Genomic DNA, 27,297 nt, shown 5'->3' on the forward strand with positions numbered 1-27,297 from the left:
GGGTAAGGCCTTACAAGCGGCCAACATGGTCAACCTGAGCTCGATTCCTCCGCCCTTCTCGGAGAGCCCAGCAAGCTACCGAGTGTATCTCACCCGCACGGCAAAGCCTGGCAAGTTACCCGTGACGTATTCAATATGCCAAACACAGCAACAATTGTCACAATGGAGACGTTACTGGGCCCGCTCGAGCAAATCGATGAACAACGGGAGGACAGTGACAGTGACTCTGTGGCCCCTTGCCATGGCCACCCCACATCAGGGAGCAAAATGCCCGCGTGTCCCCACCTCGTTCCTGCAATCATTAGGATTCAAAGGAAGACGTTTATTCCTTGGTGCCCTTCCTCACTGGGCACTGGCCCCTCGTGAGCCCGCTGGACTGCAGGCCAACTTCTCTGGACTCTTGGATGCCGCTGTCCCAGTTCTCGCGGCCTGGGGTTTGGGGTCCACAGGGTTGGGGCTGCAGGGGGTGTTGGGTGGGGAGCAGGTGGGGAGGGGTGAGTGGACTGAGGTCGCTGGCCCCGGGGTGTGGCCAGCGGAAGGGTGTCTGCTCTGGGGCGAGTCCGGAGAGACGGAGCCTGCGTCCTGGGAGCCGGGGGTCACTTTGGGCTGCAGGGCCAGCAGTTCTGAAGTCTTGGAGGGAGACCCTGGCTGCTTCTGGGCCGTGTCACCCTCTGGCGGCTCTCGCAGCTGTCGGGGTGCAGAGGGGGCCTGAGCTCCCCAGTCCACGGCACCACCTTCCCTGGGGTGGGGGGTGTCCTCTGGCTCTGGGGGCCTCAGCAAGTCGAGGCACTGTGTGTCCACCTACCTTGCCCACAACCTCGGGGTACAGCCCATTGCACGCACGGAGGAAGTCGGGGTTCGCCTGGATCCACTTGGTGAGGTTGGCAGCGCCCGCCGCGGAGCGCCCAGTCAGGTTCACCCGCGCAGGGGGCACCTTGAGAGGCATCTGCCAGGTGCCCATGAAGGAGCCCCAGGGGCTGGCCTGGAGGGAAGAGTGGCCTGCGGGCAGCGCCCCTCGTGTCCCTTCCTGCCGTGGCTGCGGGATGGGGCCGCAAGCCCAATGTCCCGTCCCCCTGCTGTCCTCCCTGGGCGCCCCACTTTTCTTCATCCCTTTCTCCCGGGCAGTTAGGCAGACCCCCCGCTGGCAGGGGTGGCCTTGGGAGGCTCACCTGGGAGCGGGGCACGGAGGGCAGCAGGTGGCCGCGGTTGTCGGCGATGATCTGCGTGTAGCCTTCGTGGGCAGCCACTCTCTGGGGAGAGAAGTGACGGTGCGCGAGGGGCGAGCAGGGGCCCCGGGAGCTGGGTGGGGGCGGGCCGGGGTGCGGGGGGATGTTGGGGCGCGGCGGGACGCACCCACCTCCTTCGTCGGCCGCGCGGGGGACCAGTTCTGCAGCTGCACGGGCCGGTACGCCTTCTCGTACTGCGGGAGGAGAGAGGGGCTCAGGGCACGCCCCCTCCCCCTGCCTGCCCCCAGGACCCAGGGAGAGGAACGCTTTCGGCTCCCGACGGCAGTGCCCACGCCCCCGGGTGGGCCCGAGTTTGCCCCTGCGCGCGCCACGCCGCCCAGAGATGGGGAAGAGGCGCACCTGGTTGGCGCTGTAGTTTGCAGCCATGGTCCAGGCTTCCCGCTGTTTACAGGCGTTGCTAGGCAACCGGAGCCGGCGGGCGCCCTGGCCACGCCCCGCGCCGCTGGCCACGCCCACAAAGTCTGATCTGGCCACGCCCTACGACGCTGACCACGCCCCTGGGCTTTGTTTCTGCCCTCCAGTCTCTCGCCACGCCCATAAGTCTGAGCTAGCCACGCCCCTACCACACTGACCACGCCCATAAGTCTGATCTAGCCACGCCCCGACGACGCTGACCACGCCCATGGCTTTGTCTCCGCCCTCCAGCCTCTCGCCACACCCATAAGTCTGATCTAGCCACGCCCCTACGACGCTGACCACGCCCCTGGGCTTTGTCCCCGCCCTCCAGCCTCTCGCCACGCCCATAAGTCTGATCTAGCCACGCCCCTACGACGCTGACCACGCCCCTGGGCTTTGTCCCCGCCCTCCAGCCTCTCGCCACGCCCATAAGTCTGGTCTAGCCACGCCCCTGCCACTCTGGCCTGGTTCTGGGACCCCTGTGACTCTCGCTATGACCTTGGGCTTTGTCCCCGCCCCCAGGCTTCTCTGGTCACGCCCCCACGACTCTAGCCACTCCTCTGGGCTTTGTTCCCGCCTCAAGCATCTGGCCACGCCCACAATTCTGGTATAGCCACGCCCCTGGGTTTCTGGCCACGCCTGCAAGTCTGGTCTGGCCCTTGCCCCTGAGCCTCTGGCCGCGCCCCCTAGAAGCCCCCCACCTTTCCCCCTGCAGCATCACAGGCCCTCCTGTCTCTTGGGGGCTCTTTTATTGCCCTCCCAAAGCCAGGAAGCCGGGAACGCCCCTGCCCCTACACTGGGCGGTGTCCCAGCGGTCCTGTGTCCCCCAGGGCCCAGTTTCCAGGTCTCCTTCCTCCTCTCTCACCCTAGGTGGGGTCTGAGAGCACGCGGGGCTGGCTGGGGTCAGGGGGCTCAGGAGGGGACGCCAGAGACTGAACTGGACAGTGGGAGAACACCCTCCAGCCAGACTCTATTTAGTCGTGGGCCTGGCCAGACCTCACGGCAGGCCCAGCTGGGGACCACCCCCAGCCCCAGGCCCCGGTCTGCCAGCCGCCCCACAAGGCCCAGAAAGGAGCAGCAAATCAGAAGCATCCGTGAGAAAGCGGGACCACTAAAGGAATCGTCACTTCGGGGGTGAGGGAGAAAGATCTCGGGAGTCAAGAATCAGTGTCCAAGCAAGTTCAGCCAGAGCCTTAGGGGACCACAGTCAGCTCTCTCCTCCTTCCCCAAAGTGCTCACCCAGCCTGCACCCACCCCAGATGGAGTCTGGACAGTGGGGTGACTCTGGGAGGGCAGTAAGGACACAGTCCCCCACAGTGGACGGGCTCTGCTGGCCGCTGATGCTTCTGCTGCTCTGAGAACCTGCTAGCGGGGCCAGGACACAGCCCTGGCTTCAGGCAGACCCCGCCTTGGTCCCCGGAGCTCTGCTGATCCTTGAACGCAGACAGAGCCAGGAGTACTCCTGGAGCACGGCAGGCTGTGGACCCCGCCACTGCCCCCAATTAGCTAGTTTCATTGGAAAAGTCAGTCCTTTGAGTGGGAAACAAAGTCACCCGACTCCCATGCTCTGGCTGCAGTAACCGCCTTCTGTGATGGTAGTCACTGTTAACCGCAGTACTGTAGTACTGCTGTGGTGACTGCAGGGAGCACTCACTCGGTTACTGCAGGGAGCACTCACTCGGTTACTGCAGGGAGCACTCACTCGGTTACTGCAGGGAGCACTCACTCCTACTGCAGGGAGCATTCTGTTACTGCAGCAACTGCTGCTCTGGTGACTGTAGCTAGTTAACCGCTGGCCTGTTTCTGCAGTGACTGCTACTTCTGTTGCTCTCGGAACGACTGCTCCTATGACGGGAAGGAGCTGCCGCTTCGGTTACTGCAGTAACTGCTGGCCCAGGTCCTTAGTAACCGCCGCTTCCACCGTTACCGTAGTGACTTGTTCATCCTGTGACTTTGGGCGCTGTTGGTAGCTCGTTCCGTGTCCGCTGCCTGAAAAATGTTCTCTGGATTGGAGCTGTAATAGGAGCATATGTACTTTTATTTATTTTTTATTTATTTATTTCTTTATTTTTCTTTTTTGGGGTCACACCTGGCGATGCACAGGGGTTCCTCCTGGCTCTGCCCTCAGGAAAACACTCGTGGCAGTGCTCAGGGGACCATATGGGATGCCGGGAATCGAACCCGGGTCGGCCGCGTGCAAGGCAAACGCCCGCCCCGCTGTGCTCTCGCTCTGATTTTATTTTGCCGGGTCCCCCAGCGCTGTTGGGTGTGGCCCAAACCCTGCAAGCAAGAGAGAGTGAACTGTTCTCCGGGGGTCCTGGGACTCGTGGGGCCTCTGAAGGTGGGCTTGGCCTCCAGCGCTGGACTCACCGTCCTCACCCACTCACGGGGCCCCCTCCTCCGCGTGGGGCTGAGTCCTCTGGGGCTGTTATTCTGGGAGGGGATGGCCATTTTAGGCTATTTGTCTCTCTAAGCGGCAAGTGGCGTGCCGGGCTGCTCCCGTGGGAACCGGCCGGTCTGAATTTCTCAGACTCTAGGGGACAAGGTATAAATAGTCACCGGCCGCCTCGAGCCTCTAACAGGACGGCTGTGTTTAAGCCTTTCTTCGACCCGCCGGCCACGGGGACAGCTGCAGCCGTCCGGGGTGACCAGGCCCTTTTGAAGTCACCAGCTGCTCTTCGAAGCTTCTCACGGGCTCCTGGTGCCGAAGCTGGAATCCAGAACCCAGGATTGGGTTCTGAGCTGGACTGGCAGGCATAAATGTCAGGCTTGGTCCCCAGCTCTGCCTGGTCCCCCTGAGCACCTCTGGATGGGGCCCAGTGGCAAACACAGAATAGAAAAATGGAGAGAGGCCAGGGCAGGCCCTTGCTTTGGTGCTGAGGGGGACACATTCCGGTCTCTAGATCTGTTCCCCCGAGGGTAGCATGTGCCAGAAATAGAAACCAGCCTGTGGGGACGGAGTGGACAGGGCACTGGTCTGCACACGGCCAACCCGAGTTCGATTCCCGGCATCCCATAGGGTCCCCCGAGCCCCGCCAGGAGTGACTCCTGAGCACAGGGCCAGGAAAAAGGCCTGAGCATCACCGGGTGTGGCCCCCAACCCCAAAAAAACACACAAAGGAGAAATCTGTTACTCATCTCCACTGCCCTTGACTCCGGTGACCACTCCTGGCTTCTTCTTTCTGATAAAGAAGCGTTTGGGGCTACGTCACACGCGCATTTATCAAGCACTTCCCTTTTCCACGGGGGACCAGGAACACCTCACTGCTGGCCTGAGATCATGATTTCCTGTCGGGAAATGTGGCTTTTTGTTTCCTGCCTCGCTGGTGACCGCAGGCCACGGAAGGGGCTGAGGGGTTTCTGGTGTGTTGGGGGCTACAGCTGGCAGAGCCTCTGTGGCTGGCATTGCGGGGTTGGGGCCTGGGACCCCCATCTGCAATGCCTGTGCCCCCCACCCCCACCCCCCAGTGCATGGAGCTCTGCCCCCGGCCAGGGAGGGGCATCTGTGGCCGGGTCAGAGAAGACGTAGTGGAAAGTTTGCAGCCCTGATCCAACGCCCTGAGGGAGGTGGCACATCGGGGGAGTCGGGTGGGGTTCTCGGCAGCTCTGAGGCTGGAGAGATTGAATCTCCAGATGCCTTGCGCCCAACCCGCCCCTGTCCCAGATGATAAAGGGGTTCCCGGGGCCTTCCCCCTCAAACCCTCCACAGAAGCTGCCTCTCACGCAACCTGGCCTGGCCCAGGACCTTGGGGGGGGGGCGTTCCCCCACTCAGAGCCGGAACAATCTGGGCCCTGCTGTCCTCCAGTGACCCCGTGTCACCAGCCCTGGCCGCCCCAGCAGCCCGGGGGTCCTGAAACAGCCGTCCCTGTGCAGGTGGAGACCCTGGGCTCGAGGGAATTACTAGCCAAGGACACCCCCGTGGCTCCCCTCAGGGGCCCCGCGGGACTCAGAGGCGCCCTCTGTTGGCGAGGGACCTGCCCTGTCTCACGGACCCTTCGGGAAGCGCCTCGGCCTGAGGTCTCAGGGGCCCATCAGACTGCTGGGCGCTTGCTAGCCCCGTGCCAATGGCGACTATGAGGAACACGGGAGAGCACGTGTGTGAGCATGCGTGTGCTTGTGTGCATCTATGTGCGTGTGTGCATACTTGTGTGTGGGTTGTGCACGTGTGTGTGCATGCATGTGTGTACATACAAGTGTGTGCATTGTGCACGTGTGTGCATGCATGCCTGTGTGTGTACCCACAAGCGTGCATTGTGCATGTGTGTGCGTGCTTGTATGTGCGTGCGTGCATAACTGGGTGTACTGTGCACGTGTGTGGACTTATGTGTGTGCATACATGGGTGCATTGTGCACCTGTGTGCATGTGTGTCTGTGTGTCCATACAAGTGTGCATTGTGCACACGTGTGCGCACAAATAGGTGTATTGTGCATGCGTGTGCGTGCGTGTATGTGCATATGTGCATTCATGGGTGCATTGTGCACGTTGTGTACATGTGTGTGTGCATACGTGGGCGCATTGTGCATGTGTGTGCATGTATGTGCGTGTGTGTGCATACTTGTGTGTGCATTGTGCGCGGGAGTGCCTGAGTGCGTACATGTGTGTGCGTGTGTGTGCATACATGTGTGTGCATTGTACACGTGTGTGCATGCATGCATGTGTGCGTACATACGAGTCTGCATTGTGCACGTGTGTGTATTTACGTGTGTCCATACAAGTGTGCATTTTGCACACGTGTGCGCGTGTGCAGACATGGGTGCACTGTGCACGCGTGTGCGTGTGCCTGTGTGCCTGGGTGTGGTGCCGCGCGGAGCCCTTGCAGGCCGGACACGCGTTTTTCCACGGAGCCACTTCTCAGCACCCAGCCCTCCCTGTGCTTGCAGCGGGAGGGAAAGGACTTTGGCTTAGGCGACAGCAAGCAGGAGTGAGACTGAGGGATGAAGCAAGAATTCCGGCCCCGAAGCCCTTTGCCAAAGTTCAGAAACAGCCACAGCAAAGCTGGGCGCTCGGTGGGTAATGATTAGTCAGACGTGGTGGTGAACATCCTACAGAAGCATTTGCATGGGGGACTCAGGGGGCCGGAGCGGAGGCTACACGCATCATTACAAGACCCCTCGCCGCCCCCCGGCACCCCTGGGAGTAGCCCCTTGTCCCAGCACTGGGGGTGGTTTGAAAGCAAACAGCTAACAAAAACTTCACACACAGCCCCACCACCACGAGAAGCACAGCCGGGCGGTCGGCGCCATAGTGCAGGGGTTAAGGTGCTTGTTTGGGGTCCCGCAGGCAGTGCACACCTCCAGCCCGCCCGCCCCCCCCCCCCCACGACGTCCCCTGAGCACTGGCAAAGATCACCCGTGGGCACAGAGCCAGCAACAGCCCCGGGTTCCCTTAGAATTTTCTCCTAGCAACCTTGAGAAGCTTTAATGACTCCCAGAGGTGCAAAGGAGAATTGCTGGTGCAGAACACGCTGCCTCAGGCTTCAGGGGCCCCCGGGGGGGTTGGGGGTTGGCACAGAGTTTGTATGCTGGGGGGCTCAGTTGGCGTCCCCTGGGCACCCCCTGAGTATCCCCTGCTGTAGCCCAAACCCCGAAAACTCGCACACACACACACACACACAAAAACTTGAATTGAGGCTCGAGGCCGGGAGACCCCTCCCAGGACCCTTTGACTTTGCTTTTTTTTCCTGGACAGGGCAGTGGAATCTGCAAATTCCTCTCTGAGGTCACAGCCGGGTTGGGGAGTGTTGGCTGCATGTGCTCTTTGCATTTTAGGGTTTCAGGACGTCACCCCGCAGGACAGGGTCAAGAGCAGCCCCCAAAGTACCGCCCCAGGCGTGTCCCCCACCTCGGGGATGACCCCCTGCCCGGGAGGGTCCCCGCAGCGGCATTTGCCGGGCGAGCGCGCCCTCTGGTGGACACGAGCGTCACGGCAGGGCAGGCTCCCTTTGTAAATACTAGATTTTGATTTTTGGCTTTTGGGGTCGCAGGATCAGGGGTTCCCCCTGGCTCTGCGCTCAGGAGTTACTCGTGGTGGGCTCGGGGGACCCTATGGGATGCCGGGGATCGAACTTGAGCTGGCCGCGTGCAAGGCAAACATCCTCCTCGCTGTACTATAGCCCCGGACACTTTTCTAAAAATTTCATTTTTTTTTCTTTTTTTTGGGGGGGATGCATGTTCAATTACTGCTGAGCTGTCTCAGTGCCTCTGACTCATTTTGTTCACGTGCTGGCCTGATTGCTTGCATCTGCTGCTTGATTTGACTTTGCTCCTTTTTTTTTTTTTTTCCTGGAGGCTGTTAGATCCAGTTTTCCATTCCGCCGCCTACGTCTGTCAGGTTTTTCACACGGAAAGGTTTTAAGGGGGGCTGGAACTAGGGTCAAAGGGTGAAGGCATGTTCCCTGCTTGTGACTGATCTCACTCTGAGTCAGAGCACCCCCTCACCTTAGTCCCAACACACACACACATCGCACTCACACACACGTATGCACACACACGCACACACAAACACACACATGCACACACACATATACACACACACGCGCGCGCGCACATGCACACACATTTCATTGGCTGTGTCTGTGTTGCCTGGTTACCAGATGAGAATCTGGTATCTGAGGGGGCCGGACCAATTGTACAGCAGGGAGGGTGTTTGCCTTGTGTGTGGCTGACCTGGGTTCCGTCCCCGGCATCGCATAGGGTCCCCGAGGCGTGCCAGGAGTGAGCCCTCAGCACAGAGCCACGAGTCAGCCCTGAGCATCTCCAGATGTGGGCCCAAAACCAAACAAAAAGATTACGGGCATCTGAGTGGTGGAGACCCTGCCTGCGGGTGTCCCTAACCCTAATCTTTAGTACTTGGGGAACTGGGTAGCGCTGGGGATTGAAAGCCTTAATCCTTGGAGACAGTTTTTCTATTGATTTCATTCATGAGTTTAGAGAGCGGATATGGTGATGGAACCAGGGTCAGGGGCAGCAGGACCAGCCTGACCCGCTGCCCAGTGCTGGCCCTTCCAGCCCTGGAGGAGGGGTGGGTAGGATGCTTGCTTTGGTGCTGTGTCCAGTTCCATCTGGCTGGTTCTGGTGTCGGCTGGCTGGGTGTCTGGTTTATCAAGGGGCGTCACTCTCGCCTTTAGATGTCAGGTGCCTGGTGATAGCATCAAGGTAGTTAAGACATGAGAAGCCTAACCATGGGGTTATGAGGGCGCGCCCCTCCCTCCCTCTGGGCCTGAGACGCAGATGGACGATAAGGACATCAGAAGGGACTCACTGTCCAGGCAGGGGTTGTTTGCTCGGCGGGAAAATGTAACTGTCCACCCGAGTTACCGTCCAGCGTGCAGGATCAGAACCCACTGTATAGAAATGGCTAATAAGAAAGTCCGGTGTGGGGCAGAGAAGAGTGGACAAGGGATTTGCCTTGCAGGTTCCAGCTGGAACAGCCCCATGGGGTTCCCGGAGCCCAGACAGGAGTAAGCCCTGAGCCGGGCCGGCTGTGGACACCCCCCCCCCCACACACACACACACAAACACCAAAATAAAAATTGCACTGCACTGCACTGTCCTCTTGTTGTTCATCGATTTGCTCGAGCGGGCCCAGTAACGTCTCCATCGTGAGACTTGTTGTTACTGTGTTTTTTTTTGGCATATCGAATACGTCACGGGGAGCTTGCCAGGCTTTGCCGTGCAGGCAAAATAAAAATAAAAATAAAAACCAAAGCGTCCTGGGTCCAAGGCAAGGAGGAAGAGCTGTGGTGTGGTCAGAGCCTGGAGGACCTCAGGAGGACCGCAACCTCCCCTGCGCTTGCTGAAACGGATGCCCCCAGTGATGCCCCCATGCCCCCAGGGATGCCCCCTTTCCAGGAAGCCCTCCGCAGACCCATCTGCTTTGGAGAGGTTTGAGGGTGCCGGGCCTGGAGCAGGCCCCCCCTTTCGGAAATGTCTCTGCTGAGGCTGAGCGAGTTTTCTCGAACCCGAGGCTTGGGAGTCAGTCCCTCTGTGCCCCCCGAGATCGCTGCGCCCTTGGGGGGCAGCTTCGGCCACTCCTGCAGCTCCCTTGCGCCCGGCGGGCTGGGCGCTTGGAGGTGTGGAAAGAAGTGGGTGTCCCTTGGCTTCTATTGTGCAGAGGAAGCGACTTTGGAAGACGAGGCGGCGTGGCGGGTTCGGGGCGCTTGACTGCGAGCTGCAGAGGGGCGCAGGGGGTGGGCGCCGGGCCAAGGACGCGCGCCCCACACAGAGGCGGGATTCGCGCGCCTCTCCGGGGCTTCCCGGGCTCCCGGGTGCCGGCCAGACTCTGGACGCACCAACGGGCTCACTCCAGGTGCTTTAAGGTTCATCCTCACATCAGCTGGACAGTACATCACCGTCCTCCCTGGTGGTCTAGTGGCTAGGATTCGGCGCTTTCACCGCCGCGGCCCGGGTTCGATTCCCGGTCAGGGAAGGTTCTTTTTAGGGTCAGGGCGCACCAGGCAGGAGCCGGCTGAGAAATATCTTTGGCACGTGCGGGAGAGTCCTGGAGACCAGCTGTCCAGTTCCGTGGCCACTGGCCACCCGCGTTTTGGAGACGTGGCCTGGGCCCCCTCTGACCTCCTTGCCCTGCAGCTGAGTGCCAGAGTACAAGGCCACTTTGCTAGTGTGGACCAGACCTCCACGTCCCCAGCTTTCCAAAAGCACCTGCTAACCGGCTTGGGAGCCAGAGAAGGGGAACCGGGTCAGGGTGAAGATGAAAGTCCTCTTGCAAAGAGGGTCCCTTAGGGTCATCTGCCACGGTTGCGGGGAGTCAGCGCCTAACTGGCTGCAGGAGCAGAGCACAGTCGCGCGTGGAGAAAATAAGAAGCCACGGGTGCGCCTCTAAAAGGAACCGTCGTCCCTGGGTGGGCTCGAACCACCAACCTTTCGGTTAACAGCCGAACGCGCTAACCGATTGCGCCACAGAGACCGGGTGCTACGGCCGTGCCGGCAGGTCCCCCCTGTAGCCCGCGGACCCCACGCTCGCGCCGGGCGCGCGTCTCCGCGCCGTGCAACCTGCAAGTCCGCCGGGAGCGTCGCGCTGCGCGCACGGTGACAACCCGGGACCAGCCCCTGGCGCCGCCTCCCCGCGCGGGAAGGCGTGTTCTCTGCTTCCGGGACCCCGGAAAAAGATAAAATCCCTTGGGGGAAGCCGCAGAGTGCAGGTGGGGGTGGGCGCGGGCTCTGCAGCTCTCAAGTCCCGTGGGGTCTGGCCACTTGTAACCCCCCGCGGCGCTCAGTTCCCCCACGACCACGGCTCTGCAAACCTGCCGCAGCGTTGCCAGCGCGCTCCCGGGGCGCGTGGACTTATGGAATCTGATCGGGGGGCCCGCACCAGGTGGGTGGTGGGGTCTGCTCCCCGCGCAGTGCTCAGGACGGCGGGGAACTGAATTAGTTTCCTGGGGTCCCACGTTTCTGATCCGAAACCCCGTGCCCAGCGCGCGCAACTCGGAAAGGACACTTGGAGACGCTCAGGGGGTACCTCTGGGGTGCGCCCGAACACCCGCACCCCGGGAATGGGGCAGCAAGGGGGTCCCGAGAGGTCAGGGTGAGACCCCCAAGATGAAGACACCCCCCCTGGCGCAGGAGTGGTCAGGAGCTCCAGGGAAGCGCGGGGAGGGCCCCCGGCCAGGTCTCCCGTGACGCACAACTTGCAGGAACCCCGCGCGCGCAACCCGGGAGTCGCCACCCGGGTTCTTTGCACTTTTCCAGAAAACTTGCACAAACTGTCGCAAGCGGGTCCGCGTGTGCTGGTGGCAGGTGTGTCGGAGCTCTGACGGTCCCAGAAACGTTGGGGTTTCCCCGCAACGCACCGTCAGCGTGGACACAAGTCGTGGAGGGGGACTCGAAGCTAACAGCGCCCTGGGGGTTGGCGACCAGAGGCGCGTCCTGGACTGAACAGGCGCCCCGCGATCTCCCGGAATCACTGGGGTCTGGGGAGGGGGCGCAGATCAGGGGGATGCGAGCTCCGACAGACACAGGGGGTTGAGGGTGGATGGAGAGGCCAAAATCACGCCACCCGAGAGGGACAGCAGGAAGGTGGCAAGGTCAGTGCCCCCAGATGCCCAGACCTCGAGCCCTCCTGGCTCCCGGGGATGCTTTGAGCTCTAGCCACAGGGGTGAGCCTGGCACGGGTTTGAGCGGTAGAGACGCGCGTCCGACAAACGCACAAAACGAATGTGCAGGAAACGGCGCAAAATGGAACTTCCCTGACCGGGAATCGAACCCGGGCCGCGGCGGTGAGAGCGCCGAATCCTAACCACTAGACCACCAGGGAGTGCGGATGCGGTTTCCGGCGTTGCTGACTTGACGTTATAGAAAGCCCCGCCCCGCTGGCCCTGCCCAGCGCCCGGTATCCACTTGCTGCCCGCGGGACACCTGCGTCGCCGTGTCCGACTGTCCACGCCGTCCCTGCACCCCGGATGCCGCTGCGTGGCCTCAAGTGCAGCGCGATGCGCCCCTGGAGGGCAGCTCTGCTCCTGCCCCCGTGTCCTGTCCGCGCGTGCTGCCCTGCGTCGGAGGGGGACGCGGTCAAGGATGCAGCCACCAGAGATGCAGAAAGATGCAGAAAAGCACAGACAGATGCATGGGTGGTTCAGTGGTAGAATTCTCGCCTGCCACGCGGGAGGCCCGGGTTCGATTCCCGGCCCATGCAGTTAATTACATTTTGCTTCAAACTTTCTTTCCAGCTGTGCATTGGACTTCCAAGACCCCATCCGAGACCTGCACCCTCCGGATACTTAACAGCCTAATTTTAGATATTTTTTTCTACTTATTTTTTTATATCCTTTGGGGGTGTGGAGTGGGGATAGAGCTGCCCCCACCCCTGATAACAGGCGCCTAATGGTGGGTGACACTTCTGCTGGGTGGTACCCAGCCACACGGGCACGCTCGTAGGATGGACGTCCAGAAATTTGGATACATGCATGGGTGGTTCAGTGGTAGAATTCTCGCCTGCCACGCGGGAGGCCCGGGTTCGATTCCCGGCCCATGCAGTACCTCACACACTTTACTTTTTTTTTCTTTTACACATTTTTCCAGTACCTTACTATCTCTTTTTGCGCGTGCGCCCCTGTGCGCTGTCAGCAAGCTAAGCCAGCGGGGGACACGGATAAAGGATTGTGAAGAGGCTTATCCAGTGCCGGACCCTCCCCGGTACGAGCCAGGAAGACCTCCAGTCGGGTGGCAGTTACGAGCGGTGGGGGTTGCCACTAGGGGTGCTATGTAAAAATGAAATTTCTAGGTGCAGAGTATAAAAAAATTCACGTTCCCTGACCGGGAATCGAACCCAGGCCGCGGCGGTGAGAGCGCCGAATCCTAACCACTAGACCACCAGGGAGTGATACAAGATACATTGTTGCACGTCTTGGAGACCAGAGGCCACCGAGCTCCGGCGACACTGGCCTGGGCAGGGCTGAGTCCCGTAGTTTGCACCTCACCCTGGGCACTGCAGCGGCAAGCAGGAGGCTCCGATCCCGCTGCTTTTCCCCCCGCCCTTGAGTCTCCTGCGAACACAGTGAACTCACCGTCCCCACATCCGCTGGCCTGACCGCCCTGCTCGCAGCCAGTTCCCGGGTCAGCAGCGCCCTCTGCTGCTCGCTCAGTGTCCGGACTCCGCGACGCAGGTGGGAGACGCCGTTCCAGGAAGAGACACAGCCGTCCTCGTTAGTATAGTGGTGAGTATCCCCGCCTGTCACGCGGGAGACCGGGGTTCAATTCCCCGACGGGGAGGTGACGTGGAAATTTTGTTTTTTTCTCTTTAATGGAATGGGGTAGAAGCGGATCCGTTGTCCACTGATTTAGGTTGAGCTTGGACAGAACGTTTTGTTCTGAGAACCAAACCCTCAAGTCATCTTACCACCCCACCCCCGACCCCCGCAAAAAAATAAAAAAGTAAGAAATTAATTAAAAAATTAAAAAAGTACGAGGCATCAGCGATGTGGGGGACAGAAATGACCCCCACCATCAGATGTCCACGGGGTGGAGAGCGGAAATGTCCCGCAGGGGCGAGCACCAAGGAGGTGGGGGGCAGAAGTGTCACCCAGCACTAGGCGCCAGTTATTAGGGGACTAGAAATATTCCCACTCCATCCCCCCAAAGGAAAATAAAATGGTAGAAAAAAATAGATTAAAATGGACTGCAGGTATTAAAGCCAGGCTGGGATGAAGAAAGGGATATTAATGGTCAATATCTGGAGGGTGCGGGCCAGGGATAGGATCTGGGCGTCCATTCACAGTTGGAGAGAAAGTTTGAAGCAAAACGCAATTAACTGCATGGGCCGGGAATCGAACCCGGGCCTCCCGCGTGGCAGGCGAGAATTCTACCACTGAACCACCCATGCATCTCTCTGTGCTTTTCTGCATCTTTCTACATCTCTGGTGGCTGCATCCTTGACCGCGTCCCCCTCCGACGCAGGGCAGCACGCGCGGACAGGACACGGGGGCACGAGCAGAACTGCCCTCCAGGGGCGCATCGCGCTGCACTTGCGGCCACGCAGCGGCATCCGGGGTGCAGGAACGGCGGGGACAGTCGGACACGGTGACGCAGGGGTCGCGCGGGCTGCAAGTGAATACCGGGTGCTGGGCAGGGCGAGCAGGGCGGGGCTTTCTATGACGTCAAGTGGGCAACACAGGAAACTGCATTCGCACTCCCTGGTGGTCTAGTGGTTAGGATTCGGCGCTCTCACCGCCGCGGGCCGGGTTCGATTCCCGGTCAGGGAAGTTCTATTTTGCGCCGTTACTGCCCATTTCATTTTGTGCTCCATTTTCTGCTCGTCCATGCTACGTGCACGCCCATCCGGCTGGGTACCACCCACCAGAAGTGTCATCCACCACTAGGCGCCAGTTATCAGGGGGACAGAAATATTCCCACTCCATCCCCCAAAGAAATAAGGAGGTAAGAAAAAAATAGATTAAATTGGGCCGGAGGTATTAAAGCCAGGCTGAGGGGAGAGAAGGGATTTTACTGGTAAATATTCTAAAGGGTGCGGGCCTGGCATGGGGTCTGGCGTCCACGCACTGCTGGAAAGAAAGTTTGGAGCAAAAACGCAATTAACTGCATGGGCCGGGAATCGAACCCGGGCCTCCCGCGTGGCAGGCGAGAATTCTACCACTGAACCACCCATGCATCTGTCCAGGATGTTGCTCGTCCAGCCTACGGGCGTATCCAGCCGCCTGGGCGTCACGGCTGCTCCCGCGGGGGTGGACAGGGCATTTCCCTGCCAGTCCAGCATCATCCCGGGGCGTGTCCCCAACGTCCGGCTGGAAATTCGCCCGGGTAGGGGCGGCCCAGGCGTCCCGATGGGGACCCCCGGGTCCAAGTGGGGGTGGGAGGTAGCGGCGGGAGCGGGGTCAGTGCCCTGGTGGACACTCAGTCCCAGCTTACAAGCCCCCCGCCGCTCACATCTGCCACCCGAGGTGGCCTCGAGGACTCGAGGGTCCAGCTGCTCCCAGGAAACCAGGGTCCCCAGAGGCGATGCCCCAAGCTGGGGCGTTTGCAAGAAACCCCCCGAGCGACCCCAGCACGGGAGTGTCGGGGTCTCCAGCTGCGCCCGCGGCAAGAATTCAGGGGACCCAGATCGGCAAAAAAAAATAGGAACTGTGTCAGGAGTGGGATTCGAACCCACGCCTCCAGGGGAGACTGCGACCTGAACGCAGCGCCTTAGACCGCTCGGCCATCCTGACGCTGTCCACCGGGGCATGCGTCCACCAGGAGCGGCCGGCGGCGTGCGCGTAGCCAGGCGGGTCCCCCCCGTGCGCCCTGCGCGCAGCGGCCGCTCCCGGGCGTGGACAGAGCCTCGTTCCAGGGCGCGGGGAGCGGGGACACGGGGACAAGGGGACGCGGGGATGGGTGGACGCTGGGACGCGGGCGCAGGGCGTGGACTCGGGCCCGGGGACTCTGGCTGGGAGCGCAGCCAGAGCGCAGCGTCCATCTGGGCGCGCGGGCAAAGTCCATCGCGCTCCCTGGTGGTCTAGTGGTTAGGATTCGGCGCTCTCACCGCCGCGGCCCGGGTTCGATTCCCGGTCAGGGAAGCATTCCGTTTTTGCAGGTTTCTTTTTCCCCACGAGTCGCCCCGAATCTCCGCGCGCACCCCCTCTCCCCGCGCGCGCGACCCCGAGCCTCAGACTCTCATTTTTCCTCTTCCTTGACGTCCACTCCCAAAACAGCGACACTTCTGTGCTGCTGGCAAGAAGGTTCGAGAAGCCCGGTAAAGGGCGTTTTCCAGTGTCCGGGGTGGAACCAAATAAGAAAATAAAATGCTGATTGCATGGGCCGGGAATTGAACCCGGGTCTCCCGCGTGGGAGGTGAGAATTCTACCACTGAACCACCCATGCATCTGATTTTGGACTTGCTTGTGCATCCTACGTGTGACCCTGTATTGGTATCTCGGGTGCTCCTCGGGGATGGACAGGTGTTCCCTGGCTGCAACTGGACATGTACGACCATTTATGACTTAACCACGACCCCCACCCCCCGTGGGCTTCCCCGCTCCTGAATCCCACGGGCAGGACGTGTGGGCCCCCATCTGTATCCAGCAAGAAACAGTGATCTCAGCTGATGCAGAGCCGTGGTGGGCCCTGCGCGCTGGGCTCTCACCTTACTAGGGCGCTGGCCGCCTGCTGGACACTGGGTCTGCGGCCACGAGAAGGGGGTGGACGTAATGGGGCCCAGAGCGCGCCAGGCTGAGGCGCAAAAAAAAAATAATCGCATGTCAGGAGTGGGATTCGAACCCACGCCTCCAGGGGAGACTGCGACCTGAACGCAGCGCCTTAGACCGCTCGGCCATCCTGACGCCTCCTGGGCACAGCTGTCAGGGTGGACGGCCGGAGGCTGAGCTTAAGGGCGTGTCCGGGTGGTGTCTGGGCCAAGGACACCCACGCCGGGAACCGCCCAGACCCGGCCTTCTGTTTCCTAAAGTCTGGGTCAGCAGATAAGTCAACAGTTCCTTGGAACCATAAAAATGTCTGAAACAGAGAAAGAGAACCTTGAAATTCCACGGAAGGCATGCAGACACCATCCAACTATTTATTTATTTATTTATTTAGGGGGTCACACCAGGCGATGCACAGGGATTACTTCTGGCTCATGCACTCAGGAATCACTCCTGGCAGTGCTCGGGGGGACCCTCTGGGATGCTGGGAATCGAACCCAGGTCAGCCGCATGCAAGGCAAACGCCCTCCCCGCTGTGCTATTGCTCCAGCCTCTCCAAACTTAATTTTTCTTTTTTTTTTTTTAATGTAGGAGTACATTAAAAAAATATTCAGCTGCTGATTAGGCTGATTGAATTTTGCATAAACTCCACCCCCAAACATTTATTAAACGTTCATGAATATGAACCTCGCTCTGCAATCTTGAATGGGGTCTGATACCCTCCAGCCCTGCCAGAATGAATCCAACCAGGAGAGACCCCTGAGCACTGACCCAGGAGTAACCCCTGAGCACTGCTGGGTGTGGCCCCCCCCCAAAAAGTAAAGTAAAAGTATTCGATATGCCAGACACAGTAACAACAAAGTCTCCAATGGAGACGTTACTGGGCCCGCTCGAGCAAATCGATGATCAACGGGAGGGCCCCAAAAAAGTAACAATAAAAAAAATGATGAGGAGGAAGAACTCAGAATGTGTATGTGTGGGGACGGTTTGCAAAGTGGGGTGTATGCCCCCCTGAGCTGAGGAGGGAAGAGGGGTAATGAGACTTGGGGAGGGGGGAGAAACCCCCGTTTTCCAAGAAAGGCCGAGATGAGGGCAGGGAGGAGAAGGGGAGGGGCCTGGGATTTCCTGGGGGGCCAATCAAGGGTGACTGGTGACAGTCAGCACTGCCCCTGGCCACCCCGGGGCGGGGGCAGGGCCATGGCTTGCAGGGTCAGCTCCTCTCTGAGGACAAAGGCGTCGTGTCGGTGGAAGCAATCGTTTCCTTCTGCTTTTCTGAAACCCGGGGCCTTTGGCGGCAGCTCGGGGCCACCCCGGCCATGCGGCCCTCGGGTCTGTGCCTGCTTCCTCTGCTGACCGCCTGGCAGCTGTGGGGTGAGAGAGGGTCGCTCCGACTGTGACCTCGCGGGGCACACGGGAGGGGGACTTGGGGGGCCCTTGGCAAGCCCCCAGCCCTGCTCTCTGCCTCTCCCTCCTCTCTCCTCAGCCTCTGCGGACGACGGGGCTGGTGAGTGGTCAGTTCCCCGAGACCCCTGGGCAGACACCCCGATTTGGGAGGGACAGACAGAAGCTTCTCCTTCCAGGAGGACCCCCAGAGCCGGAGATCGGAGGTGCTCCGGGGTGAACCCCAACTCTGAAGTTCCCTCCCGGCCCTGGCTGGTCCCTCTCATGCCTCCTAACTGGGGTCTCACCCCACTTGGGGTGCCTCTGGGTTTCTGGGCTCTTCTCCCTGTCCCCCTGCAGTGCTCCCCAAGGCCAAGGTGACCCTCGACCCACCCTGGATCAACGTGCTCCGGGAGGACCAGGTGACGCTCCGCTGCGAGGGTCCCCAGGGCCAGGGGGGACCCCAGCACCCACTGGTTCCACAACAACAACTCCGTGGGCGCCAAGGGCCAGCACAGCCTGAGTTTCCAGGCCACCAGCGAGGCCAGCGGGAACTACAGCTGCCAGACTGGCCACAGCCGCCTCAGTGACCCCGTGCGGCTGGCTGTGGTCTCAGGTCCGTGGGGGCCCCTTGACTGTGAGCAAAAGCCCCCCTTGAGCGCTTGGCACCTTGGGGTCCACCCTGGGGTGGCCAGCCGCACTTTGGGGAGGGGCTGGGACCGGACCAACCCCGGCAGGGCTCACGTCCTTAGCTTCTCTGCCTCCCCTAGGAAGGTTCTGGAAGGTTCAAGGTCTGTCCCCCCCCCCCCCCCCCCAGGACTCCACACACACACACACACACACACACACACGTACACCTCTGGCCCCGTTTCCCCTCTCGGGGCCCGGCCTCCATGTCCCCTCTCCGTGTCCCCCCAGACTGGCTGCTGCTGCAGACCCCCGCGCGGGAGTTCCGGGAGGGGGACCCCATCGTGCTGCGGTGCCACAGCTGGAGGAACAAGCCCCTGACCAAGATCACCTTCTACCAGGACACAGTGTCCAAGCATTTTTCCTCCAGGAACCAGAACTTCTCCATCCTGCAGGCCAACATCAACCACAGCGGCAAGTACCGCTGTCGGGGCTTCATCGGGAGAGGGGTCCACACCTCGCCGCCCGTGGCCATCTCCGTCCGAGGACGCCACCAGGACACTTCAAGCCTGGGTAGGGGACATGGTGGTGGGAGGGGGCGTGGGGGGGGGACCTGCTCCCCTGAGTGGCCACCGAAGTCCAGCAGACTGACTCTCTCTCTCTCTCTCTCTTACTCCTCACTTTATAAGTTGACCCCGGTCCTGGGCCCAGATAATTGTGAGGGGCTGGAGCAATAGCACAGCGGAGAGGGTGTTTGCCTTGCACGCGGCCGACCCGGGTTCGATTCCCAGCATCCCATATGGTCCCCCGAGCACCGCCAGGAGTGATTCCTGAGCACAGAGCCAGGAGTAACCCCTGTGCATCGCCGGGTGTGACCCAAAAAGCAAAAATCAAACAAACAAAAAAAACAAGAGAGTTGTGGGGCCCAGGGGATTCCCTGGTTCAGTTCTCACGGCTTTGCACACGACAGCACTGTCGGGAGGCCACAGAAGGGGGCGTGGAAGGGCGTGGGATGGGCACTGGGCTCCCCTGCTCTCCTCTCCACGGACATGAGAAACTTCTAGAAGCACCTGGTCGAGAAAACATCCCAAGGAAAATTCAGAGGATTTCCCCCAAAACTCAGGGACCGCAGACCCCTCCTTCCCTGGGACTGGGTTTCCCCAGAGCGGCCGGACCAATGGGCAGAGGCCACTGGGGATTGCTTGGCCGGGCAGAGAGTTGAGGTGTCCCTAGATGGCCAGTCTGTTGGTGGCACGAGCTCAGCTTGGGCAAAACTTTCTGCTCTTAAAACCTGTTACTCGGGGGATGGAGCAATCGCACAGCGGGGAGGGCGTTTCCCTTGCATGTGACTGACCTGGGTTCGATTCCCAGCATCCCATAGGGTCCCCCGAGCACCGCCAGGAGCGATTCCTGAGTGCAGAGCCGGGAGTCAGCCCTGTGCATCGCCGGGTGGGACCCAAAAAGCAACAAAACAAAACAAAAACAGAGTGAGAGCACGGCAGGAAGGGCGTTTGCCTTACACGTGGTCTCGGCATCCCACCGGGATGAGCACTGAATCAGGAGTAACCTGCACACCTCCAGCTGTGCCCCCCCCCAACAAAACAATACAGAATGCAAAACAAAACACAGTGTTATATCTGACTCTCCTTTTTGTTTTCAGTCACACCTGGCTGTGCCCGGGAGCTGCTCCTGGCTTGGTGCTCGGGGGTCCCTCCCGGCAGCGCAAAGCCTGCGCCGAATCTCTCGTGTACTTTCCAGGCTTAAAATAAGAATATAGGGGCTGGAGCGATCGCACAGCGGGGAGGGCGTTTGCCTTGCACGCGGCCGACCCGGGTTCGATTCCCAGCATCCCATATGGTCCCCTGAGCACCGCCAGGGGTAATTCCTGAGCATTGCTGGGTTTGACCCCAAAAAACAAAACCAAAAAAAAAATAAGAATATAAATGTGTCCAGGAGGACCGTATAGGGGAAGGTGCTTGCCTTGCAAGGGGCCGACCCAAGTTTGATCCCTGGCATCCCATAGGGTCCCCCGAGCACCGCCAGGAGTGATTCCCGAGCACAGAGCCAGGAGTCAGCCCTGAGCATCGCTGGTGTGACCCCCCAAATTAAAAAAAAAACAAACCAAAACACAACCATCGCTCCAGGCAGAGGAGGGGGAGGGGAGGGCTCATTCTGGTCCCCTCCACAAAATAACCCTCATTCCCTCCATCCCCCGATAGACTCCACGTCTCTGCCTGGGGTCCACGTTATTCTCTGCCTGGCCACCGCCCTGCTCTTGGCCGTGGACACGGGCCTGTATCTCATCGTGCGCAGAGACCTGCGGGCCGGGGTGACCAGCGGCGGCGCCCACAGGAGCCAGGATGCTCGGAACACGTGACCAGGCATCACCGCATCATCTGAGTGAGGACCACCGGGTGACAGCGCCCTCGCCCGGCAGCCCTGGCCTTCTGGTCCCCTCTCTTGACCCCCAGAGGGACCCGCCCCGTACCTCGAGGTCAAAACACTGCCTCTCGGCCACAGAATGAGGACCCGTGGCCACGTGGTCCGTGGCCTGTCCCTATAGCATCGTCTTGGGCCCTGGACAGTGAGGCTGGTGGACACTCACGTGGGAACCCCCCTCAGAGAGCTGTTGGTGCCCTGAGTACAGTGTCCACTTGGGCTGTTTCCTGTCTGCTGAGTGTCCCATGAGTGATTGGGAAACCGGTGGGCCCAGGGGACGTGGTCGTGAGCAGACCGGGGCTGTGGTCACCGGCAGACTGGGGATGTGGTTACCCACAGAGCAGAGGATAGATTTTGCTAGCGCTGGAGAGGACAGGACGAAGTTCCCCTGTGACCCCCGTGACCCCCGTGTCACATCACAGAACACTCGAGAAAACAACCACCTCACCTTCCTCTTTCCTTTCCCCAAACGTCCGTCTTGCCTGTGTCCCCTCCCAAACCAAACCTGTTTCTGAATTTAAATAAGTTTAAACACACGTTCGCTCTTCATGGTGTTCTGTTCTGGGGGGGACACACGTGAGCCTGACCCTGCCAAAGACTCCCCACCCACCCCCCAGGCGTCTTCCCTTTTCTCCTGGTATCTGTCCCCTTAATTTTTTTTTCTTTTTTTTGCTTTTTGGGTCCCACCCAGCGATGCTCAGGGCTGACTCCCGGCTCTGCACTCAGGAATCACTCCTGGCGGGGCTCGGGGGACCCTATGGGATGCCAGGGATCGAACCTGGGTTGCCCGCGTGCAAGACAAACGCCCTCCCTGCTGTACTATTACCCGGGTTCCTGGTTCATCACTCTTTATTGATTGATTGATTGATTGCTGTATGGGTCCCACCCGGCGATGCTCAGGGCTGACTCCCGGCTCTGCACTCAGGGATCACTCCTGGCGGTGCTCCGGGGAACCCTATGGGATGCCGGAGATCGAACCCGGGTGGGCTGCATGCAAGGCCAACGCCCTCCCCGCTGTGCTGTCACTCCAGCCCCTCCTGGTTTTTCTTGGTCCTTTTTCTCTCCAGTCTCAGCAGTCTCAGGACATTTCTGCGTCCACCTTGGTGGCCGCCCTGGTGGCGGCCTGTGGTGCTCCCCAGTCCTTTCCACCTTCCCAGGAAGCCGCAGGACCTTCTGCCCGTCCCTAGACTGGAACCATCCACGGCTGGGCCACAGGTTGACAGCGACAACCCCCCCCCCCGACCCCGTCAAGGGGTGCAAGACCCTCTGGCGGGACCCCCTGCCCGCCACCCCAAATCACCCGCTCTCGTGGCATCTTCAGTTCTGAGACCCACAGGCTTGTCATCACTCTAGAATTTTCCTTCCCTCAGCCCCACCCGGGCGGGCGCCATCCTGCTTGACTTTGGACTCAGTTGGCCTGGCAGAGTGCCCCCCCCCCGCCGCCCGGCCCCCAGCACTGCGGGACCCCTATATTCCGTTATATTTCCAGCGGCCAAATGCACCCGCATTTCTTTGTCGCTGGTTTCATTTCTGTGCTTGGACCATCCCTGGCTGAGTCCAAATCATTGACTGACTGATGGGTCTTGGCCTCAGGGGGGCTTAGCAGGAGACAACCCCCCCAAGCCCCCTACAAGACCTCTCAATCCCTTCCTCTGGGACCCATCTAAGAAGACAAAAAAAAAAAGCACCACTCACTTTTTTTCTTGTCCCGGGGCTGGTCCTGGGTGTCTAAATTGACAATTTCATATTCTCTTTTGTGATAGCACCCATTTATTTATTTTATATAATTTTTGGTTTCATTTATTTTTCTTTTCTAGGGACCAAGAAGAACGTTCAAAGAAAGGGTGTGAGTTCACGCCTTGTACACAGGGTCCTGGGCCTTCAATCTTGGCACCTCTAGGTTCTGAGGCCCAAAATTGAAACAAACACTCTGTTTTCTTATCTAAAAGACTTCGATTTTGTGAGGTTTATTTATTTATTTTTTTTTGGTCACACCCAATACACAGGACTTACTCCTGGCTCATGCACTCAGGAATTACTCCTGGCAGTGCTCAGGGGACCACCATATGGGATGCTGGGAATCAAACCCGGGTCGGTCGCGGGCAAGGAAAACGCCCTCCCCGCTGTGCTATTGCTCCAGCCCCTGATTTTGTGAGTTTTAAAAAGTTTACGCGCTGATATTAAATCGGCCCTAGGTTCTCTCTTAAAAAGCAGCAGCTGAGGGGGTATGGTGCCGCCAGCAGGTCAATCTGTACCTGTGAGGTGAGTGCATCAGCAGCCTGATGGCACCTTCAGGCTTCCAGATACCCCCAAATTGCTGCTGTGACTTTGGCCAGAACCCAAAAACTTGGGGCCAAGTTTACCAAGAAAGTAAACAGTCAAAAGTTAGGTATGTGGGAGACACACCCACAAACGACCTCTGGCTCAGCTATATAATTAGACAAATGGCCTCTCTGGTTCCTGATTGAACTGCTTAACGGTCATGATCCCAGACACTCAGAAACAAATCTGGAAACCCAGTGACTTTTGGCAGAAATGCGTCGGACCACGCGGTTGGTTACTGTCGTTGGGCCACCCCAGAGGGAAAAGGGTGTTGTCCCTACGCCTGCTCCCCCTTGGCGGCTTGGTGGCCGTCATCCTCCAGAGGCCATTGAACAGTCAGGTCTGGGCCCGGAGTGAAGAAACTTGTTGGGCCTCACAGGATGGGGTTGGAGCCGGTCCTGGTCTCCCCGTCCCAACGAGACCCCAAGTCATCGCCCACAAACGGCCTCTCTGGCTCCTGATCAAGCTGCTCAACGGCCATGATCCCAGAGACTCAGGAGCAAATCTTGGAACCCAGCAGGTTTGGGCAGAAATCCCTCCAGATTTAAGTGTTAAAATTTTGGAATTTCAAAATCGCGCGGCCACTACTGCAGCCACGTGACATCATATATTATTCATAACCAGCAAGAGAACACAAATGGTCTACTGTTGCCTTTTCAGCAGATCTGAGTGTTGGGGTAAACTCTCAAATAATAATGGTGGGTCTGGTGTCGAAAGATTGAATGTGATCAAAGTAGAGAGAGGGTCATGTGGAAATCATCTGCCCCACAGGTAGGGGGAGGGTGTGGGATGGGGGGATACTGGGGTTTTTGGTGGTGGAGAATGGGCACTGGTGAAGGTATGGGTGTTTCATTGTATGACTGAGACTTAGACCCGAAAGCTTTGTAACTGCTCTCACGGTGATTCAATAAATAAAATTATAAAAAATGAAAAAAAAAGCAGCAGTTGAACATTGTTTGACTGAAACGCAATCATGAAAGTCTGTAAGTCTGTAAATGTATCTCACAATGATTTATTAAAATTTAAAAAAGCAGTTATTCATAACAAGCAATGTAAAAGAGAGTGTGGGGGAGATTGTCTGCCATAGAGGCCGGGGGAGGGGTGGGATGCAGGGACACTGGGGACCTTGGTGGGAGAGAATGAACACTGGTGGAGGATTGGGTGATTGATCTTGGTATGACTGACACTCAAACAGGAAAGCTGTTTAACCGCATCTCATGGGGATACAAAAAAATAAACAATAAAAATAATAAAATAAAATTGACGTTCTGAATTAAAAAAAAGGTAATGTGGAGTTCACGTCCAATTCAATCAGCTTAATCAATGGCTGAATAAATAGCAGTACTGCTACGTTATTTAAAAAAATAAGTAAAAAAGAAAAGAAAAGGAACCGTTAAAATCAATGTGTATTTTGGACAGGAAGTGAATGTTGAAAGTCGGTGAAAGGGGCATCTATCTGATAACTTTCCAGTATCTGGATTGCAAACCTTAAGGCCCAAAAGGAAAGAGAGAGAGACAGAGACAGAGACAGAGACAGAGACAGAGAGACAGACAGAGACAGAGAGACAGACAGAGAGACAGACAGAGACAGAGAGACAGACAGAGACAGAGAGACAGAGACAGAGAGACAGAGAGACAGAGACAGACAGAGACAGAGAGACAGAGACAGAGAGACAGAGAGACAGAGACAGAGAGACAGAGACAGAAAGACAGACAGAGACAGAGAGACAGGCAGACAGAGAGAGAGAGAGACAGAGACAGAGAGACAGACAGAGACAGAGAGACAGACAGAGACAGAGAGACAGACAGACAGAGACAGAGACAGACAGAGAGACAGACAGAGACAGAGAGACAGACAGAGACAGAGAGACAGACAGACAGAGACAGAGACAGACAGAGAGACAGACAGACAGAGACAGAGAGACAGAGACAGAGAGACAGACAGACAGAGACAGAGAGACAGAGACAGAGAGACAGACAGACAGAGACAGAGAGACAGAGACAGAGAGACAGACAGAGACAGAGAGACAGAGAGACAGAAAGAAAGAGAAGAAAAGTGTCTGTCACAGAGGGGAAGGGACAGGCAGGAAACTGGGAACATTGGTGATTGGTGGTGGGTGGGAAACGTGCATTGGTGAAGGGAGCAGAGGGGGAAAATTATATAACTAAAACCCAATCATGAACAAACTTGGAACTGTGTATCTCACTGATACAATTTTTAAAAATTAAAAAAAATTTTTTTTAAATAGCAATCAAATAAAGAATGTATAAAGGCAGCACCAAGAAGTAAAAACTTTAAAGTGTTGATTAATCAAATAAATAAAAGCAAAGCAAAACAAAAGTAGCAATTTCCAGGTCCAGGGATCCCCCCTGGTTGCTCTTACAGTGTAGAAACACAACAGCGCATTAAAGGATGCAGTGAACAGGTCCCATCCTCGTTAGTATAGTGGTGAGTATCCCCGCCTGTCACGCGGGAGGCCGGGGTTCGATTCCCCGACGGGGAGGTACTGGACTCTTTTATTTCTTTGGATTTCAGGAAGCACCTTCTCTGCTTTTCCCTTGGGGAAGGGGATCCGGACCACGAGGCTTCAGGATAAACAGGGCGCGTTTCAGAGTCACAGTCTGAGGAGGAAAAACAAAATAAACAGGAATTTGGGGAAAAAAAAATGCAATAGCCGGGCCCGGGACGCGAACCCAGGTCTCCCGCGTGGCGGGCAAAAGCTTTGCCACTAAGCTACCCTGGAAACACTCAGCAACCGAGCGCGCCGCAGCCCCACCTGCGCGCTGCAGCGGCGCCGCGATCGCCCCCTGGCGGCCGAGCCCTCCAGCGAACTCCCTCGCGCTGCAGGACCCGAGCAAGAAGCGGGTGGAGGAAACTGAGATTAGCGCGAAGCTTGATCCTGCAGTCTTAAGTGTTGGAAGATTTAGGCCAGTTCAGAGCAGGCTTAGGGGATCCGTGGTTCTTGTTTTTTTTTTTTTGTTGTTGTTATTTTTTTCCTTGTCCTGGGTGTCTAAATTGCTCCACAGTGCTCAGCACCTTAAAAAAATAAATAAATAAAATTAAATTAAAAAATAAATAAAAATTCAAGGGCTGGGGCTGGAGCAATAGCACAGCGAGGAGGGCATTGGCCTTGCACGCAGCCTGACCCGGGTTCGATTCCCAGCATCCCAGGAGCAATTCCTGAGTGCCTGAACCAGGAGTAACCCCTGTGCATCGCTGGGTGTGCCCCAAAAAGCAAAATTTAAAAAATATATAATATATATATATATTCAAGGGCTGAGCACAGGTTTTGCATGCGGGAACCTCAGGTTGGGGGCTCTGGTCTCCACTGGGATTATCACAGAGCTAGGAATATACCCCACCCACGTGTGACCCCCAAACCCAAGCTCCCCATCAATAAATAAATAAATAAGATAAAAAGGATAAGGATGCAATTCAGTGTCTACAGTGTGCACTGCACAGTGTCCAGTTTGCTTTATTGTCCAGTAAAGGAAAGGAAAAGGTTTAAAATAACTGTTTGTCATGGTTAGGAGAGAGTCTTGGTGTCAACTGTGTCCTGATTGCATTAGCCCAGCGTCCGGCCCTGGAAACCAACGCATAATAAACCCTAAGAAACCAACAAATAAGATGATAAAAATAAGATAATAAAAATAAAATACTAAGCTAAAATAATAAACCAATAAGTAAGACTTATTCCCAATCGACACCGAAGCCTCCGTGAGTGAACGAAAATGAGTCACAAACCTTGTGACCGTGAGTTGTCTGCAAAAACAACTTTTGTGAACGATTTTCCTCGTTCAAAATAAGCAAAATTGACTCCTATGCTGTCAGAAGTGGGATTCGAACCCACGCCTCCAGGGGAGACTGCGACCTGAACGCAGCGCCTTAGACCGCTCGGCCATCCTGACACGTGTCAGAAGCTGCTGTTCCTTGACTTTCAGTTGTAGGCCAATGCAGGGCGCTGCGATTCCCGCTTGCTTGCAGTTACCTCATTCCACCACAGGCCCAGCACAGTGGCGTTGGTGGTATAGTGGTTAGCATAGCTGCCTTCCAAGCAGTTGACCCGGGTTCGATTCCCGGCCAACGCATCTGTCAAAACGTTTTTCTATAAACCGCTTTCAATTTTTAGTGCAGGAGCATCTACTAGATTTTATTTTAGGGGGATCCTCTCCCTGCATCCCAGGCTGAGTCAGCTGCGCCCTGGCGAGCTCTTCCGTGCTCGTGACATTTGCACAA

The 27,297-nt window shown here is 57.9% G+C and overlaps 2 protein-coding genes and 17 non-coding genes across 19 annotated transcripts; 9 read left to right on the forward strand and 10 right to left on the reverse strand.

Moving 5' to 3' along the window:
• Nucleotides 1-342: 342 nt before the first annotated feature.
• On the reverse strand, nt 343-1,622 carry CFAP126 (cilia and flagella associated protein 126). Its single transcript, XM_056137825.1, has 5 exons — nt 1,587-1,622; nt 1,358-1,420; nt 1,170-1,250; nt 806-982; nt 343-678 (listed from the first exon to the last, which is right to left on the reverse strand). Exons 1-5 carry the CDS (start codon nt 1,611-1,613, stop codon nt 343-345), a joined length of 684 nt encoding a protein of 227 aa, XP_055993800.1. The 5' UTR covers nt 1,614-1,622.
• An 8,378-nt stretch (nt 1,623-10,000) lies between these two features.
• On the forward strand, nt 10,001-10,072 carry TRNAE-UUC (transfer RNA glutamic acid (anticodon UUC)). Its single transcript has one exon. It is a non-coding gene; the product is annotated as a tRNA-Glu (tRNA).
• Nucleotides 10,073-10,496: 424 nt separating this feature from the next.
• Nucleotides 10,497-10,570, reverse strand: TRNAN-GUU (transfer RNA asparagine (anticodon GUU)). Its single transcript has one exon. It is a non-coding gene; the product is annotated as a tRNA-Asn (tRNA).
• A 1,275-nt stretch (nt 10,571-11,845) lies between these two features.
• Nucleotides 11,846-11,917, reverse strand: TRNAE-CUC (transfer RNA glutamic acid (anticodon CUC)). The gene has a single exon. It is a non-coding gene; the product is annotated as a tRNA-Glu (tRNA).
• Nucleotides 11,918-12,224: 307 nt separating this feature from the next.
• Nucleotides 12,225-12,295, forward strand: TRNAG-GCC (transfer RNA glycine (anticodon GCC)). The gene has a single exon. It is a non-coding gene; the product is annotated as a tRNA-Gly (tRNA).
• Nucleotides 12,296-12,564: 269 nt separating this feature from the next.
• Nucleotides 12,565-12,635, forward strand: TRNAG-GCC (transfer RNA glycine (anticodon GCC)). Its single transcript has one exon. It is a non-coding gene; the product is annotated as a tRNA-Gly (tRNA).
• Nucleotides 12,636-12,907: 272 nt separating this feature from the next.
• Nucleotides 12,908-12,979, reverse strand: TRNAE-CUC (transfer RNA glutamic acid (anticodon CUC)). The gene has a single exon. It is a non-coding gene; the product is annotated as a tRNA-Glu (tRNA).
• Nucleotides 12,980-13,299: 320 nt separating this feature from the next.
• Nucleotides 13,300-13,371, forward strand: TRNAD-GUC (transfer RNA aspartic acid (anticodon GUC)). The gene has a single exon. It is a non-coding gene; the product is annotated as a tRNA-Asp (tRNA).
• Nucleotides 13,372-13,910: 539 nt separating this feature from the next.
• TRNAG-GCC (transfer RNA glycine (anticodon GCC)) lies at nt 13,911-13,981 on the reverse strand. Its single transcript has one exon. It is a non-coding gene; the product is annotated as a tRNA-Gly (tRNA).
• Nucleotides 13,982-14,288: 307 nt separating this feature from the next.
• Nucleotides 14,289-14,360, forward strand: TRNAE-CUC (transfer RNA glutamic acid (anticodon CUC)). Its single transcript has one exon. It is a non-coding gene; the product is annotated as a tRNA-Glu (tRNA).
• A 335-nt stretch (nt 14,361-14,695) lies between these two features.
• On the reverse strand, nt 14,696-14,766 carry TRNAG-GCC (transfer RNA glycine (anticodon GCC)). The gene has a single exon. It is a non-coding gene; the product is annotated as a tRNA-Gly (tRNA).
• A 474-nt stretch (nt 14,767-15,240) lies between these two features.
• Nucleotides 15,241-15,323, reverse strand: TRNAL-CAG (transfer RNA leucine (anticodon CAG)). Its single transcript has one exon. It is a non-coding gene; the product is annotated as a tRNA-Leu (tRNA).
• Nucleotides 15,324-15,599: 276 nt separating this feature from the next.
• TRNAE-CUC (transfer RNA glutamic acid (anticodon CUC)) lies at nt 15,600-15,671 on the forward strand. Its single transcript has one exon. It is a non-coding gene; the product is annotated as a tRNA-Glu (tRNA).
• A 233-nt stretch (nt 15,672-15,904) lies between these two features.
• On the reverse strand, nt 15,905-15,975 carry TRNAG-CCC (transfer RNA glycine (anticodon CCC)). The gene has a single exon. It is a non-coding gene; the product is annotated as a tRNA-Gly (tRNA).
• Nucleotides 15,976-16,350: 375 nt separating this feature from the next.
• TRNAL-CAG (transfer RNA leucine (anticodon CAG)) lies at nt 16,351-16,433 on the reverse strand. Its single transcript has one exon. It is a non-coding gene; the product is annotated as a tRNA-Leu (tRNA).
• A 1,120-nt stretch (nt 16,434-17,553) lies between these two features.
• On the forward strand, nt 17,554-21,264 carry LOC130045077 (low affinity immunoglobulin gamma Fc region receptor III-like). The gene is given in 6 exon segments (XM_056137801.1): nt 17,554-17,663; nt 17,776-17,796; nt 18,033-18,127; nt 18,129-18,288; nt 18,591-18,872; nt 20,519-21,264. Coding segments are annotated over 6 exon segments (771 nt in total). The 5' UTR covers nt 17,554-17,608; the 3' UTR covers nt 20,677-21,264.
• Nucleotides 21,265-25,492: 4,228 nt separating this feature from the next.
• TRNAD-GUC (transfer RNA aspartic acid (anticodon GUC)) lies at nt 25,493-25,564 on the forward strand. Its single transcript has one exon. It is a non-coding gene; the product is annotated as a tRNA-Asp (tRNA).
• Nucleotides 25,565-26,886: 1,322 nt separating this feature from the next.
• TRNAL-CAG (transfer RNA leucine (anticodon CAG)) lies at nt 26,887-26,969 on the reverse strand. Its single transcript has one exon. It is a non-coding gene; the product is annotated as a tRNA-Leu (tRNA).
• Nucleotides 26,970-27,077: 108 nt separating this feature from the next.
• TRNAG-UCC (transfer RNA glycine (anticodon UCC)) lies at nt 27,078-27,149 on the forward strand. Its single transcript has one exon. It is a non-coding gene; the product is annotated as a tRNA-Gly (tRNA).
• The last annotated feature ends 148 nt before the right edge of the window (nt 27,150-27,297 follow it).

Source organism: Sorex fumeus, unplaced genomic scaffold, assembly GCF_029834395.1.
Source record: "Sorex fumeus unplaced genomic scaffold, SorFum_2.1 ptg000127l, whole genome shotgun sequence".
NCBI classification, from domain to species: domain Eukaryota; kingdom Metazoa; phylum Chordata; class Mammalia; order Eulipotyphla; family Soricidae; genus Sorex; species Sorex fumeus.